General features: G+C 37.3%; 1 protein-coding gene across 1 annotated transcript in view; it reads left to right on the top strand.

Annotated features, from left to right (window-relative positions):
- The window catches only part of LOC150077478 (protein-lysine N-methyltransferase SMYD4-like), a 336848-nt gene that overhangs the window by 41485 nt on the left and 278367 nt on the right, over positions 1 to 16996 (top strand). Inside the window, exon 2 of the mRNA XM_090385914.1 lies at positions 4964 to 5105. Within this exon, the coding sequence (XP_090242040.1) occupies positions 4964 to 5105 (142 nt within the window). The remainder of the gene's footprint in view (positions 1 to 4963; positions 5106 to 16996) is intronic.

Raw genomic sequence — 16996 nt, 5'->3', positions numbered from 1 at the left:
AGGGCAACAAGAGAGGAACAAACGAAAGGCTTAAGTTCTGCAAGTTGCAACATCTGGAGACTAGGCACCTGTGAGGTGCTGTGATTGAGGTGTATAAGCCCTTGAATGGTTTGAGTGCAGACTCAATGTTGTCGGGATACTACTGTTTACTTTGAATAAGAACCTGAGAGGGCACAGATTGAAACTGAGGAAAGACAGTTGTAGAATAGATGTGCGGAAGTTTGCATTTAGTCAACGAGTAGTTGATTGCTGGAACTGACTTCCAATCCCCAGGGGCTCACATCTGGTGAGCATGGGCTTGGCACACCCAGGGTCCTCAGCTGGATATCATCATTCTCTTTTTTTGGTGATTCCCTTCTACTTCACTCTCTCTCTGTCTCTCGGGGTAAATCAGAAATTTTTTTTCTTGGCTGGTGCAGTATGTCTCAGGCTTCCTTGCACCATATGGCTAATAATAATAATAACTGTTGTTGTGGAAGTTGATAGCTTAAATAAATTTAAGGCTGAACTAGACAAAAATTTGAGTGACTGGATGGGTCAAATGGAAAGAGTTTTTTTTTTTTTTTTTTTGGCTGATGCCGTATAAACTTGCTTTCTTGCATCATGTGCCCCTGCTAATGCTAAAAACGTGGTAAGTCGTGGGGACACTGAAACTGACAGCCCCACATTTAAATCAGATGTTAGCTGTTTATTTTGTACTATGGGTACACATACTTTTGAAATTATCCTGCCCATAAGATTATTACTTGATGTGTCATTCTTTCCTTTAAAAAATGTAGAATGTTATAAATTATTTGTGTAGTATGTATCTGCTGCTTTAAAATTATTTGTTTTAACAAATAATTTTATTAGTTATATTGTTACCTTTCATTTTTGAAATAATAGCAGCCATACAGTGTTGTTGAATGTTACCGAAAACTGATCTTTGAGTAACTAAAGTCGAAAATCACGAAGTTAAGCACTAAAGTATCTATTCCCATTTCATTTATCCTGATAATCCTGTTCTTGTTTCATTTATCCTGGTATTTCCTGATAATGAATTTATGCATTTGTTTTTTTCCTTAAACTTATATTTCACGAAATTGCTGCTTTCCACTGCAGAATTTTTTAAAAATAATTCTTTTGAATATTTCTTGTGTTATTATTTGCAAGAGTTGATGTGACACTTTTTTTTTTTTTTTTTTTATGTAAACCCCAAACACGAGAGGTATTAGAACCTATAGTACTTCGTACCGTGCTTGGGTTGGAGGTTGAGGGGACGAAAGAAGATATTTGTTGACATTGGACTTGAACTTCTGTACACTTTAATTTTCAGGAAATAAGTATGAAGGAAGGTTGTTCCAGAAAACGGCAGTTGAATGAATAAACGAGGAAGATGAAAAGTTGGTTCTGTGAGTTTGAAGTTGGACAGTAAATGGATGTTGGCTGGTGGCAGCACGTGTTTGGACTGTTTTGAAAGAGAGAGCGGGAATTATAGAAGCCAATTCAGAAGAACAGTGCCCATGGAAGTATCTGTAGAAGAGGTATGCAGCAGAAACAGTACATCTATGAGACAGCGGGTGGAGAGACTCTGTTAGAGATGGATCATTAATTAACCTAACTGCCTTCTTCTGAATGGAATCAAGAAGCCTGAGTGAGGTTTTGGGGGCACCACCCCAGACGTGGGAACAATATTCCACGGCAGGGCGGATTTGCGATTTATACAGAGTGAGCAGCTGAAAGTAACGCAAAGAGCGAAAGAGAAAACCAAGTTTTTTAGATTCAGAAGAAGCAATATTTGTAATGTGCTTGTGCCAAGAGAGATTAGAAGTCAGGGTAATCCCCAAAAGAGATATATCATTTTGCCTAGAAATTGGAGTGTCACCAAAGATAAGCATAGGAGCAGAAGAATCCTTTTTGAGAGATATAAGACAAGACTGAGTTTTAGAAGGGTTGAAATCAACTAAGTTGTCTTTGCCCCACTGGAGAATTACCTGAAGATCGGCATTTAAGGAATTGGTAGCAAATTTTCGAAAAGTTGAAGCTGATTGAGCAGGACAAGGTTACTCAAAATGGAAAGTGGAATGGAATGTGCTATCATCGGCAAAACTATAGATAGGATTTCCAGTCAATGGAAGAAGGTCATTAATATACAAGAGGAAAAGAGTGGGGGGAAAGAACTGAACCTTGGGGGGACACCGGCATTAGTGGAGAAGTTAGAAGACAGAGAGCCATCTACCATCACCCTCAGTGAGCGATCAGAGAGAAAACAGGATAACCAATTACTAAAAACAGTTGATAAACCATAAGATGGAAGCTTGTTTAGAAGACCTTTATGTCAAACACGATCGAAAGCCTTTGAGATGTCAAGCGCAACTACTTGTGTTTCACCGAACCTTTCCATTGAATTAGTCCATGAATGGGTAACATAAGCCAGAATATCACCAGTGGATCGACACTGATAGAATCCATACTGACGATCGTTGATCAGACAGAAGGTTTCTAGGTAGTTTAAGAGTTGGTAGTTAATTGATTTCTCCATTACTTTAGAAAGAGTAGAAGTAATTGCAATGGGACAATAATTGAATGGGAGGAATTTGTCACCCTTTTTAGGAACAGGTTAGATATGAGAAAATTTCCAAGTAGAAGGAAAAACACCTCTGGAATAAGAAAGTGAAAAAAGGCGACAAAGAATAGGAGTAAGTTCAGGAGCACAGGTTTTGAGAACAAGTGGAGAAATACCATTGGGACCTGGAGCTTTCTTAGCATCAAGATTCATCAAAATCCTTCTTACATCCTTTTGACGGAAGAACACAGGAGGCATTGAATGGAGTGTGTTGGGAATGGTGGGAGGTGTTTTACCAAGATCATAATACATGAGGTGGGAAAAAATGGGATGCTAGCAGGTCAGCTTTATCCTTGGCTGAAGTGACAACAGAACCATCTGGTTTGGACAGAGGAGGGAACAGAGATGGGCAAAAGTTGTGGCCAATAGCTTTGGCAAGAGACCAGAATGCTCGGCTACCATTAGGGCAAGAAGCAAGTTTTCTACTCTTAGCCTGTTCAAACTCTAGTTTGGACTGATTAATAACTGCTTTACAATTGTTGCGAGTTTTGGTGTAGGCAGAAAATGAAACTGGAGAATTATAAACAAGACAATTATGATATGCAATATTCTTCTCTTGAACAGCTTTAGCACATTTATTGGAAAACCAAGGTTTAGTTAAAGGACGAGATTTTAAAGTGGAGCGTAGGATAAAGGATTCTATTCCTGCAAGAATAATTTCACTGACACGATCTGAGCAAACGTTGACATCAGAAGTTTTGAAACAGTAAAGCAACCAAGGAAAAGAAGTCTCGCAGGTCATCCCATTTTGCATTCTTGTAATGCCAAACAACACGAGGTTGGGAATAGCCATGAGATAAAGGTTCCATTGGAGAAGAGACAATCACCAAGTTGTGATCTGACATTAAAATCACCAAGGAAAATTACCTCACTGTTAGGAAAGTTGGACTGGAGAAAGTCAAGCTGCAAAGAGAATAAGTCAAAGAGCTCCATGTGATTAGTGGAGTTGGGAGAACGGTAGAGACAACAGATGAATTTGACACAATGAGGTAGAGAGATTTTAAGCCAGAGTAGATCAAAGAGAGGAGATTCCAAATTGCCAAGTCTCTGACAGGGAATATCAGAACGGACATACGCACAAGTACCACCTTTGAGGCAAAAGGAATCATTCAGCAAATAATTTGGGCATTTCAGATGAGCAGCAGTTGAATCAACCGATAACTGAGATTCTGTCAGAAAAAGCACATGCGGTTTGGCAGACTGCAAGTGGAAATGGACATCGTTGAGATTAGAATTGATACCACGTATATTTGTGAAATGAATTAGGAAGTGCTTGGGAGGTTTGGATCTTTTCACAGATAAGCTTGCTCTATTAGTTTGACAATTCATGGTGTATTCAATAGTAAGAAAAAGAGGATGGGATATGCTGCATGAAGTAATGAAATTTTTGGAAATGGCGTACGCGTAGTAAGAATATACCCAGATCCTTGACATAACGTGACCTCGACAATGCTCCCCGCATACACACACTACTCGGACTCCCTCCAGTCACTATCTAACAGACTAGAGGTAGCAAGATTATACACTAGCTGATCCGGAAGCCTCTTAGTGAGTTACCAGTAGGTTCGGTCCGGTGTACTAACTAGCGGCCGGCCTGTGAACACCGTTTTAGAGCTGTACCCTCGAAATGTAAGGATATTGGATCTCGCCACGACGTTCATCATAACCTCAAAAGTCATCAATCATACTGCATGATGGAAGAGATAGGGAAGGGTTGACCGGAACTTAGCTCTAGAGACTAAACATGGGATCCACCACTTCAAGCCTCCAATAAGCAAAATGGTGGTATTGCACCAGTTGGAGAGTCATCTACCACCTAGTACTGGCCTTGTACAGCTAGCTGTTCAACACACTAAACACACCTATATAAAAGCAACCATTGCAAACAACTGTTGTATTTGTTTGTTTTTTCTTCAGATTAAATCAGTTTACATTCATTTCAGAAGTGCATCGATTATATTTTTAGGCTAAACCAATAATGTGGAATGATCTTTTTTTCCATTGAGAAAAAAGCAATTGATTAGGTAAATTTGAAATTTAGAAATCATGAATCTTATGGTAATACTTAGTCAATATATATATCAAATTCAAAAATTTTATCCCAAATATGAAAAAAAGGTCCTGACAATAAATAGTCTAAACCTAAAAATAAGTGAGATTGATCCCTGTGTGTGTGTGTGTGTGTGTGTGTGTGTGTGTGTGTGTGTGTGTGTGTGTGTGTGTGTGTGTGTGTGTGTGTGTGTGTGTGTACACAATGTAAACAATGAAATTAAATAGAGAATTTATTTAAATAGAAGTTTATATAAAAATATATATATCATCTTTATTTTTATATAAAATTGTTTATTTTTGTTTCAGAAATAAAGTACAACAATGGGTGAATATTATGTGCTCTTCTCGTCACAAGAAATTTTGGGAAAAGGCATCGGAATTGCGAGCAGAAGGAAATATTTGTTTTCAAGAGAAGGAGTATGAAAAGGCTGTTGAATTTTATACTCAGGTTAGCAAGTTTTAAATGTTTACTAATTAAATGTTTCAATTCATGTATGTGGCTGTAAGTAGAAAGTGAATCTAAAGTAAGTTTATTGGCTTATGCAGGTTTATCCCAATCATTGGGCAGAGGGAGTTGCCAGTAACTGTTGCAGAAATGCCATTGCTGTTGTTGCTGACATCTGTCATATGACTTGTGTCATACACTTTGTAATTGGCTGATATGCAAAAAGATGAATTTTTTATTTATTACACAAGGGAAACAGCGAACTACTCTTATTTGAGTGAATGATGAAAAGTATATCTGTGCACTGAGCTGTATTCACATGTTACTGTTATACAATTAACCATTATTGGGAAATATACTGTGCAAGAAGGATAGGTGGAATTGGACCAGGTTATGTTTGCTAGGGACAAAATTAGTTGTAGAGCAGATATTACCTTTTAAGGGCATAAAAGGTAATATTGTTGTACACATTGGAACTAATGATATTAAGAGTAGAAAATCAGAGGAATTACTAAACAAGTACAGGGCAATGTTAGGAAAAAGTTGCAAGTTAGGATTGAAATTGAAAGTGCCTGCAGTTCTGCCCAGACATGATAGGAAAAAGTACATGTTGAGAGCCTTGTTGATCAATTCAGCCCTGGAGAGAATGTAGTAGTAGTGGCATGTGATGCAAGAAAGCAAGCAAGTTTTTAATTGGAATGAAAAACGTAGTAGCCTCCAAGATTAATTCCCGAAGGCTTCCCATTTAGGATTCAACGTTTGTAACATCATTAGTTGATCCCACTGTACAGAATTTAAAAACTCTCTGAGACCCCTGTATTCACCTTTACGAAAGCAAAAGTCCTTTGCTTTAGCCTTGATATGGTAGTTACATCTTTAAGTAATTCCCATATCAGTACATTGTGATTACTGTCATCCAGTAGTTCCTTTATCTGCAGATTATTAATGCATGAAAAATCACTGCTGATAATCAGATCAAGAATATTACTCTCTTTGGTTGCTTCTTGAACACGTTGCTGCAGAAAACACTCGTCCAATAAATCCACAAAAGCCTTGCTAGTGTGTGAGGGACCAACCCACAATTTCCAGTCAATATCTGGAAAGTTAAAATCCCCCATTATAAGACATTCTGATTTACTGGCCCACTATTTCTCTGCACAATTGCTCTTTATACTCTTCAGATTCTTTAAGTCTACAATACACACCTCCTCTCATTTTTCCTTTCCCTGTGCTTATGTCACTCCAAACAGACTCAACACTGCATTGTCCACCAACATCAATTGGATGCACTTCCTTAGATTTTCTGTTTCTTAACTAACAGCATAACCCCTCCTCCCTTCCTGTCCTGTACATATTGTACTCCCCAAATTCCAATTCTGCACTGCTTATATCTGTGTGACACCATGTCTCTGATATCCTAACGATATCAACCTTTGATGTTTTGACTAGCACTTTAAACTCATATCAAATTTAACTTCCAAACGTAACTTCCAAAAATCATTACTTAAATTCAAAATAAGAAGCTAACGAACGTTAATAAACCTATTTAATATCTTTGTAAACACAATGTAGTTTATTAATTAACTAAGAATACGGTAAAACTATCAAAAATACTTATCCCTTTACAGCAGCCAGAAATCCACTGACTGTTGTATTAACTATACTCCTAGCATTGGTGTATATGCAAGTATACATGCACCTGTTTCTACTCTTAGTACCCTAACATAGCCCATGTATTCATTTGTTCCACTATGACTTTCCACCAGTCCTGGAAATCTCCATTGCCTTGCTTTCCATGCTGCTGCTGCTCATTCTAAAAGAAGCAGTGCAAGAATCACTATCACTTTTGCCTCTGCCTGCAGCCATCGTTAACCTTTTAGTCTGTGTATCCTCCCAAGCTAGCAGTTTTCCAATCCACCTAACCTGCCTTGATAGCATCAGCAAATATTCTTGCTCCCTTTCTATTTAAGTGTACTCCATCCCTGTAGAAGCAGTCTCTTGTCAACAAGCACAGACCAGGTTGAAAAAAAAAATTCTACCCCTTGAGCCTTGCACAATCTCTCCAGTGCTGAATTGATCGACAAGGCTCTCTCATCATATACTCTCTCCTATCGTGTCTGGGTAGAATTGTAGACACTTTCACATTCAATACTAAATTGCGACTTTTTTTCAACATTGACCTGTACTTGTTTTGTAAATCTGCAGATCTCTTACTCTTAATGTCATTAGTTTTAACGTGTATAACAATATCACCTTTTGTGCCCTTAAAAGATATCTACTCTACAACAATGTTATCAACTTTTGCCCCTGGCAGACATGCCATGGTCCTGTTCCACCTATCCTTCTTGCTTGGTATATTCCCCGTCTCCCTGAAAATAGTCACCAACAATAACTAGTTCCTGTGGGATCAGTGCATCCTGCCTTGGAGATTGCCTCTGTGTTGCCTGATGCACAGGAGTAAACTCTGCCATTGAGCTGGGCAGCTGATAGTTTGATGGAACCCCCTTATATTAACTTTTTAGAGGCATTTACCTTACACCTCAAGCTCTCGTAGACACCCATCAGAACTATGAGTTGGCACCTCATTTTTTGACACTCTAGGCATCTAGCACACACAGACATTCTCCTTGGCTAGATCATGGCCTGTTTTAGAAAGTCCAGCGAACATTTCGTACATTTTTTGAGACTGTGATGTGTAGGAGAATCGGCTCCTTTGTTTCTCCCCCGAGTCACAGCACTGTTTCTAGTCTGTGAGATTTGCTTTGCAGCTCTAGTCTGGGTCATGATTGCCATTTAAATACAGTTTAATTAACAATGAAATATAATAAGGTTGATAAATATTTTTGATTGATTTGTAGTACTATACTAAGCTAACAGATTCCTAATACAGTGCTTTGTATTATGTTATCTAATTTTAGATTATACCTTACACTATCAGTTTGAGATATATACATTATGCTGTTTCAATATGGTAACTAGTTCAACAATATTGGTGCCAGCACCGGGAGTCGTAACTTCCAAAAATCATTACTTAAATTCAAAATAAGAAGCTAACGAACGTTAATAAACCTATTTAATATCTTTGTAAACACAATGTAGTTTATAAATTAACTAAGAATACGGTAAAACTATCAAAAATACTTATCCCTTTACAGCAGCCAGAAATCCACTGACTGTTGTCTGTGGATTTTTGGAGCCAAAATTGAAGCCAAATTGTGGATTTTTGGAGACAAAATTTGAGGCCAAAAATCCACCGACGATTATGAGAAGTCTCTGCCAAAGAATGCAAAGAAAAGCAGCAATGAAGACTATGCTTATATTAACAGAAGCAGAAAAAAAGGATTGAATCACATTGCTACTTGATGTCAGTGAGTTAACTGTTGATGATCTTGCTGAGGTTGCTGACAAACTGAATGAGTATTGTGCATCTACATTCATTCTTGAGGAATGCTTTAGGGGAGGGGATGCCAGAAATTTATAAATCTCCAATTAGGAGCAAATACATTAGCATTAGTAGAGGCATTTGATGCAAGAAAGCAGGCTTATGCAGCATCAGCCAAAAAAACCACTTCCACTTCACCCCTTGTTCGTTCAAAATACCTGTCCAGCTGAGCCTTAAACTTATTTAGGCTATCAACCTCCACCACAAAGGATGGAAGTTTGTTCCACCAACCAACCACCCGCTGGCTAAAGGCAAATTTCCGCACGTCTATCCTACATCTGTCTTTCCTCAATTTGAATTTATGCCCTCTCAGGTGATTTTTCTGAGCTAGAGGAAGAATCCCATCAGCATTGAGCATGCTCAAACCATTCAAGGCTTTATACACCTCTATCAGATCACCTCGCTGGTGCCTAGTCTCCAGACACTGTAATTTGCAAAACTTAAGCCTTTTTTCGTAAGAGCACCCCTTTGTTCCATTCACTAATCTTGTTGCCCTTCTCTGTACTCGTTCCAGCAGCTCTACATCCTTCTTGAAATGAGGCATCCAGACCTGTATACAGTACTCTAGGTGTGGCCTGACCATTGCCTTATACAATGGAATAATCACCTCCTTATCCCTGCTGGAAAAATTCCTGTATATCATTGACAATACTCCATGAGCTACTCTTGCAGCCCGTCTGCACTGCTCAGAGAACTTCATATCTGCCTGCACAACCACCCCCAAGTCCCTTTCATTCTCTACCACTGTCAGTGCAGTACCACAGAGTTGATACGTTGCTCTGGGGTTGCTGTTTCCCATGTGTAGTACTTTACATTTGTCAATGTTAAACTTCATTTGCCACCTCTCAGCCCATCTGCTCAACCTTTCCAGATCCTGTTGCAGCAGCATAGTGTCAGTAGTGTCCTTGACAACCCTGCCAACCTTTGTATCGTCTGCAAACTTGGACATTAAGCCCGATATACCATCATCAATATCATTTATAAATACAGAAAACAATAATGGACCCAACACTGAGCCCTGGGGGACTCCACTAATAACATCAGTCCACGATGAGCAGTGTCCACTGATTACCACTCTCTGTCTTTTCCCCCTCAACCATCCCTTTATCCATAGCAGCAATTTGCCTCCAATGTCACACTGCTCCAATTTGTGTAGCAGTCTTTCATGTGCAACAGTATCAAAAGCCTTTCTAAGATCCAAGTATATAATATCAAAGTTATTCCCTGCATCCAGTTCTTTTGTGACTGCATCATAGTATCCAATCAAGTTGGTCAGGCAAGACTTCCCCTTAACAAAACCATGCTGTGTCTGAGCTATAACTGAAGTCTTGTCTAAATGATCCTGCAGTGCTTCTTTAACCAGTGCCTCCATTAATTTTCCTGGAACAGAAGTTAAGCTCACAGGTCTATAATTACTTGTGTCAGCCTTTGATCCTCCTTTGTGAATTGGGGTCACATTGCACATTTCCAGTCTATGGGTACCTCTCCTGAGTCCAAGGAAGCTCTCATAATTATGGCTAAGGGTGTGCTTACTTCCTTTGCTGCCTCCTTTAATATAACTGGATAGATCCCATCCACCCCGGGTGCCTTTCTTGTGTTTATCTTCAGCAGTTTCTCCTCCACTTTACTCCCAGTTATTTCAAGATTCTGTAGCTTACTGCTAGAGTTGAATACACCTCTGACATTCTCCTCTCTGAATAACTCCTCATGTGTGAATGTCGATGCAAAATATTCATTTAGTTTGTTAGCTACCTGAGCAGGATCATCAACAGTTGACCCATCAATGTCAAGTGGACCAATCTGATTCATCCCCTTCCTTGTAGAGTTTACATAAGTAAAGAACTCTTTGCTGTTTTTCTTTGCATCCCTTGCCAAGGATTTCTCGTAATCTGCCTTCGCCTGCCTAACCTCCTTTGTAACTTGGTTGCATATCAACTTGTATCTATCATAGGCTTCTGTGTTATGTGTTAATTTGTAAGTATCCCATGCATTTTTCTTCTCTGCCATATGCCTCATTAGTTCATCTGACATCCATTTTGGCCTAAACCTTGAACAATATTTCTTAGTTGGTATGTAAAGCCTAGTAGCTTCCAAGATAAGTTTTTTGAATGCTTCCCATTTTGAATTTGCTGTTGGTAACATCATCAGTTGGTCCCACTGTATAGAATTTAAATACTGTCTCAGTCCATCGTAGTCGCCTTTATGGAAGCAATAATCCTTCCCTTTACCCCTAATGGTAGTTACCTCTTTGAGTAAATCCCACTTCAGCACACTGTGATCACTGCCACCTAGTGGTTCATTTATCTGCAGATTCTTAATGCATGAAGAATCACTGCTGATAATCAAATCAAGAGTATTACTCCCTCTAGTTGCCTCCCGAACATGCTGATGTAGAAAACAATCATCCAATAAATCCACAAAAGCCCTGCTAGTGCGTGAGTAACCAGCCCCCAAATTCCAGTCAATATCTGGGAAATTAAAATCTCCCATTATAAGACTCTCTGATTTACTGGCCCACTCTATTTCCCTGTACAGTTCCTTATTATACTCATCAGAGTCATTAGGCCTATAGCACACTCCTACTCTCAATTTTGATCTCCCAATGTTTATGTCACACCAAACTGACTCAACACTGCACTGTCCAGCAATGTCGACTGGCTTCACTTCCTTGGTTTTTATGGGTTTCTTAACTAATAGCATAACCCCTCCCCCCCTTCCTATCCTGTCTATCCTTTCTGTAGATGTTGTACTCCCCAAATTGCAGTTCTGCATCCCTTATATCTGTGTGACACCACGTCTCTGATATCCCAACAATATCTGCCTTCGATGTTTTGAGCAATACCTCAAATTCATCAAATTTATTTACTAAACTCCTAGCATTGGTGTACACGCAAGTATACCTGCACCTGTTTCTATTCTTAGCTACCCTAACACAACCCATGTGTTTACTTGTACCACAATGGCTCCCAGCAGTCTCTGAAATACCATGCATCTTGTTTTTCAGGCTTCTGCTCATTCTAATAGAAGCAGTGCACGAATCTCTTTCACCTCTGCCAGTGGCTACTGTCAATCTATTGGTCTTTGTCTCCCCCCAAGCTAGCAGTTTTCCGACCCACCTAACACTGCCTTGATAGCATCAGCAAATATTCTTGCACCCTTTCTATTTAAGTGTATCCCATCCCTGTAGAAACAATCTCTCCTGTTAACAAGTACAGTCCAGGCTGAAAAAAATTCTACCCCTTGAGCCTTGCACAATCTTTCCAGGGCCAAATTGATCGACAAGGCTCTCATCATATACTCCCTCTTATCGTGTCTGGGCAGAATTGCAGACACTTTCAAATTCAACCCTAATTCTCGGCTTTTGTTGAACAGTGACCTGTACTTGTTAAATGACTGTGAAAGCTGAGAGGAAAGTGGAAGAGGAATTGCTGAAGCTGAACATAAAAAAAAGCCACCTGGGGTGGATGGGATCTATTCAGTCATATTAAAAGAGGTGGCAATTTAAGTAAGCAAGCCTTTTGCCATAATTATGAGAGCATCCTTGGATTCAGAGGAGGTCTCTATGGACTGGAGATGTGTGACTGTATCCCCAATTCATAAATGGGGATCAAAAGGTGACATGAATAATTACAAATCCTGGAACAGATGTTAGCTTAACATCTGTTCCAGGAAAATAATGGAGTTGCCATTTAAAGAAGTAATGTAGGACCATCTGGACAGGAATGTAATTATACTGTAGTCACAGCACAGATTTTTCAAGGGCTGGTCTTGTCTAACCAATGTGGTAGATTACTGTTCTGGTAGGTTACTATGATGTACCAACCAAGAAACTGGAAAAAAATATATAAATTTGACCTCATATACTTGAATTTCAGGAAGGTTTTTTGATACTGTTGTGCATAAAAGACTGCTATATAAACTGGAGCAGTGTAGCATAGCATTACTGCTATGCATAAAGAGATGGTTAAATGGAAGAAGACAGAGTGGTTATCGATGGGCACACTGCTCTTCGTGAATTAACATTATCAGAGTAGTACCCCAGTGTTCAATTCTGGGCCCATTGTTGTTTTCAATATTTATTAATTATATTGATGAAGGTATATATCAGGCTTAATACACTTTTAAAATAGCAATGAAATCACCATATTTTATCCATAATAAAACTACAAAAGTAGTATGAATGGCATTGATTTAATTGTATCTCATATTGTGACTGTTCCTTCACAAGTTACCATGCATTGCACTACTTCAAATAATTAACACTTCACCAGTAGAGTAGATTATTATTACTTATTCTCAGGGGAATACCACCACTCAGATGGCACCATTTCAACGCTTGGTGGCCTATCATTGGTGGGCGGGTAGATACCCCAGTGTTGCAATCATGTCAGTCCAGTTGTGAAGTATAATTCCACAATATGAGAGATGGCAGATGGTGTATATAGCAGTAATACTGATAAACTAAGTGCTTTTTTTAATTATGGTGATTTCACTGCTATTTTTCTAGTGTATTACCAATCTGTAACATATTATGCCTTGTAACATTTAGTTTATCAGTATTACTACTATATACACCAACTGGCATCTCTCATATTGTGGAATTATACTTCACAACTGGGTTGGTATGATTGCAACAATGGGGTACCTACCTGCCCACCCACAGATGATAGGCCAACTAGCCTTGAAATGGTGCTGTCTGGGTGGTGGTGTTATCCCCTGAGAATAAGTAACAGTATTCTCTATTGGTGAAGCGTTACTTATTTGAAATAGTGCAGTACATGGTAACTCATTGTGAAGGAATAGTCACAATATGAGATACAATTAAATCAATGTCATTCATACTACTTTTGTAGTTTTATTACAGATAAATTATGGTGATTTCACTGCTATTTTTATAGTGTATTACCAATCCATAACATATTATGCCTTGTAGCATTTAGTTTATCAGTATAAGGCTTAATGTGTAAGTTAATGACAGTGACCAGGGTGAGCTACTACAACAAGATCTAGGAAAATTGGGTCAATGGACTGAGAAATGGCAGTTGAAGTTTAACATTGACAAATGCAAGGTACTGCATATAGTTAGCAGTAATCCCATAGTAACTTATAAACTAATTGGGGGGAGAGGTTGTCTGGATTAAGCGATCATTCAGATTAGTGAAGCAAAAGATAGCCTTAAAAGAACAAAAACTTAGAACAAAAATGAATGGAAAATTGAATAAATAAAATATAGGTTGATGAAAATAAATAAAATATAATGTTGATGAAAATAAATAAAAAATATCACTGTACAGCCTTTATTTAAAAACTATAAAAAGACAATATGTTTATCCATGAATAGATGGATTAATGTATTGTCTTTTTATACATTTATCAGGTGGTGCTGGCATTGCACTCCAATGCCACTCGATCATTTCTGTGAATACCACTTAAATACAGCTTCTTCCAACATTACTTCTTTTGGCTTTTTTAATGTCTGCCTATTTGATACACTGCTTTTATCAATTCCCACATTGAATTTCAAAGAAAATGTCTTTATAGATTCTTTTTGTGTTTTAATATCTTATTCAGTCTATTGGCCAATGCCAAATTCTTCAGCAATTTTTTTTCCAGGAACACCATTTTCAAGTTGTTCTATCACTTTGAGCTTGCTAATGATAGTTAAAGTAACATGTTTTCTTTTTATTCCATTTTTCATTTCTTAAGAAGATTGGGTCAATGGACTGAGAAATGGCAGTTGAAGTTTAACATTGACAAATGCAAGGTATTGCATATAGTTTAACAGTAATCCCATAGTAACTTATGAATTGTGTGGGACTACGCTCAGAGTACAGTAAACCCTCACTAATCTGGACTAATTGGGGGTAGAGGTCATCCGGATTAAGTGATCATTCGGATTAGTGAAGCAAAAGATAGCCTTAAAAGAACAGAAACTTTGTGTTCACCAGTAGAGAAGTTTATATAATCATGTGTTCACTATGATGATATAAAATATGTTAACATATGTACACACACACACACACACACGCGCGCGTATATATTTTTTTTGTATTGACTTTTCTAAGCGTAGGTTGTTTCCACCCTCAGTCCTTGTCTGGCTATAAAACTAGTGGGAGGTAAAGTTAGGAAAGTACTTAGGAAAGCAATAGACACTCCTGCCCTCATATTGCACTAATAACTCAGAGTGTGGAAGAAATTTTAGGGTAAGGATAGTAAATAGAATATGATTGTAGAAAATACAGTTGGTGCTCAGGATATCCGGGGTTGCAAGTTCCCGTCCGTATTAGTAACGTGCCTGGAATAGGTAGGTATTTGCAATTTTGAAAGAATTACCTTTGTTTTTCTGTATATCCGAAAAGTTATGTCCAGTCTAATGTTTAATAAAATCACCACTGGCTATTAACAATAATAGACTCGTTAGCCTTAAGAACTCAATTTTTAGATTTACAATATCAATTTTACGTTCTGAATAGTTTTACGATAATAGACTTACTAGCGCTAAGAATTCAATTTTTAAATTTCAATTACAATTTTAAAATCTAACTATCAAACTAACGTTCTGAATAGCTTTATAATAATCTTACTGGCTTTAAGAACTCAATTTTAAATTTAAAATATTAATCATCAAACTTACGTTCTGAGTAGTTTCCCTATAAAAGACTCAATAACCTTAAGAACTCAATTTTTAAATTTAACATTTAAAATACTAACTATCCAACTTACGTCCTGAATAGCTTTACAATAATATAGACTCATTAGCCTTAAGAACTCAATTTTTAAACTTTCAAATATTAACCATCCAACTTATGTACGAAATAGTTTTTACTATAATAGATTTACTAGCCTTAAGAGCTCAATTTTTAAATTTAAAATTTAACGTATTAACCAAAAAACTTTCATTCTGAATAGTTTTGCAATAATATAGACTCACTAGCCTTAAGGACTCAATTTTTTTAAATTTTAAACTATTAACCATCCAATTTAAGTTCTGAAAAGTTTTACCACTAAATTAACCATATAAATTATAACTTAATAGGTAACTGGCAGATATATGTGAAACTGTTTCTCTTCAGGAGGCTACACCATTCCATTATTACAGTACATGTACTGAAATAGCACATATATGCTGCCATTAACGTTTCAATAATTTCCTGTCCATTTTTTTTTTTTTTTTTTTTTTTTTTATTATATAAATTATATATTAGTGTTAGGGCCAAAAGTTTACAAACGTGATTTATTTTATGTATAGGAAACTGTGGCATCTACGTTAAGTTACCTGTTCTTTTAAGTTTTTGGTGGTAGTTGCCGTTATAATTAAAACAAAAGGCCAAGTTATCTTCCTGCAAGGACTTGCCCATCCGCCCCGAGGCAAATCAAACCAAAAAGTGAGAAAGATTGTTAGAGTTTGCCGCCCTAGTCAAGGGCAGAAGTGGCGACCTTTCACGGTCCAAGATCTACCAATGTGGTAACGGCCCTCTTCCATAGTGTTTGCAAAATAGCAGAACGAACAAAAAAAAAAAAAAATTTTTACTAAGATTAAATACATCAAAGAAATATGCCACATGAAGCTGCTCTTCTGGAGAGTGTTCTCTTTTATATGCTAGAGATTATATGTAGCAGAGATTAACTTTATTTACATAGATATATACAAACCATATACACAATGGTTCTGTCAAAGTTTGCCATTCTACCCATATTGCGTTATTATTAATTACTTTATTTAAGTTTTTATCTATGAATCTGTACGGAATATTGTTCATAGTAAGCTTATCTTTTAATGTCCTGAGTGATTCCAATTTAAGTCTACTGTTATTGCAAATTCTGATTATTCTTATGGCTTACGAGGTAATTATGTTTCTTTGAATTTTAATTGGTATGTTTGAACTCCAATGGCTAAGGTGTATTGTTTCAAAATTATACTCTTGTCTTTTATTGTAAATTCCTATTTCTATCTGGTTAACCGCCTTAATATTAATATTAGGTTTAGAAATGTAACCTTAGTGTTGTTTCTGTTTGTTTTAGTTAAGGTTAGATCATTAGGATAAATATCCTGTTTGTCTTCTTCTAGATTACTGTCAAATCTAATCATGTTGTCAATGTATCTGTATGTCTTAATTTTGTTATAATTCTTTTTTGTTGTATTCCTTTTTATATATGTATGATATATATATATATATATATACACGTGTGAAGAAGTACACAAGTTAAATGATAAGCAGTAACATCCGTCAGACTCAGAATCAACAAGGATACTGAACAACGCGCAAGACAATGAAACGGTATGGTACATCTATCTCTGTGCAGTCAGAGTGACTCATCTGCCTCCCTAAATCCTGTGTCTTTCAAAGTACTCAACTGTGAACCGAATTTTTCATATTTTGATAAGGATTAACTGTAACCGGATTAGCGAGGGTTTTCTGTAGGTGGAAAATGAAAAGGAAGTGGGGGTAAT

This window comes from Mastigoproctus giganteus, chromosome 12 (genome assembly GCF_048544385.1).
Source record: "Mastigoproctus giganteus isolate SK-2022 chromosome 12, ASM4854438v1, whole genome shotgun sequence".
Taxonomy (NCBI): domain Eukaryota; kingdom Metazoa; phylum Arthropoda; class Arachnida; order Uropygi; family Thelyphonidae; genus Mastigoproctus; species Mastigoproctus giganteus.
This window is presented reverse-complemented; position numbering and strand designations above follow the sequence as displayed.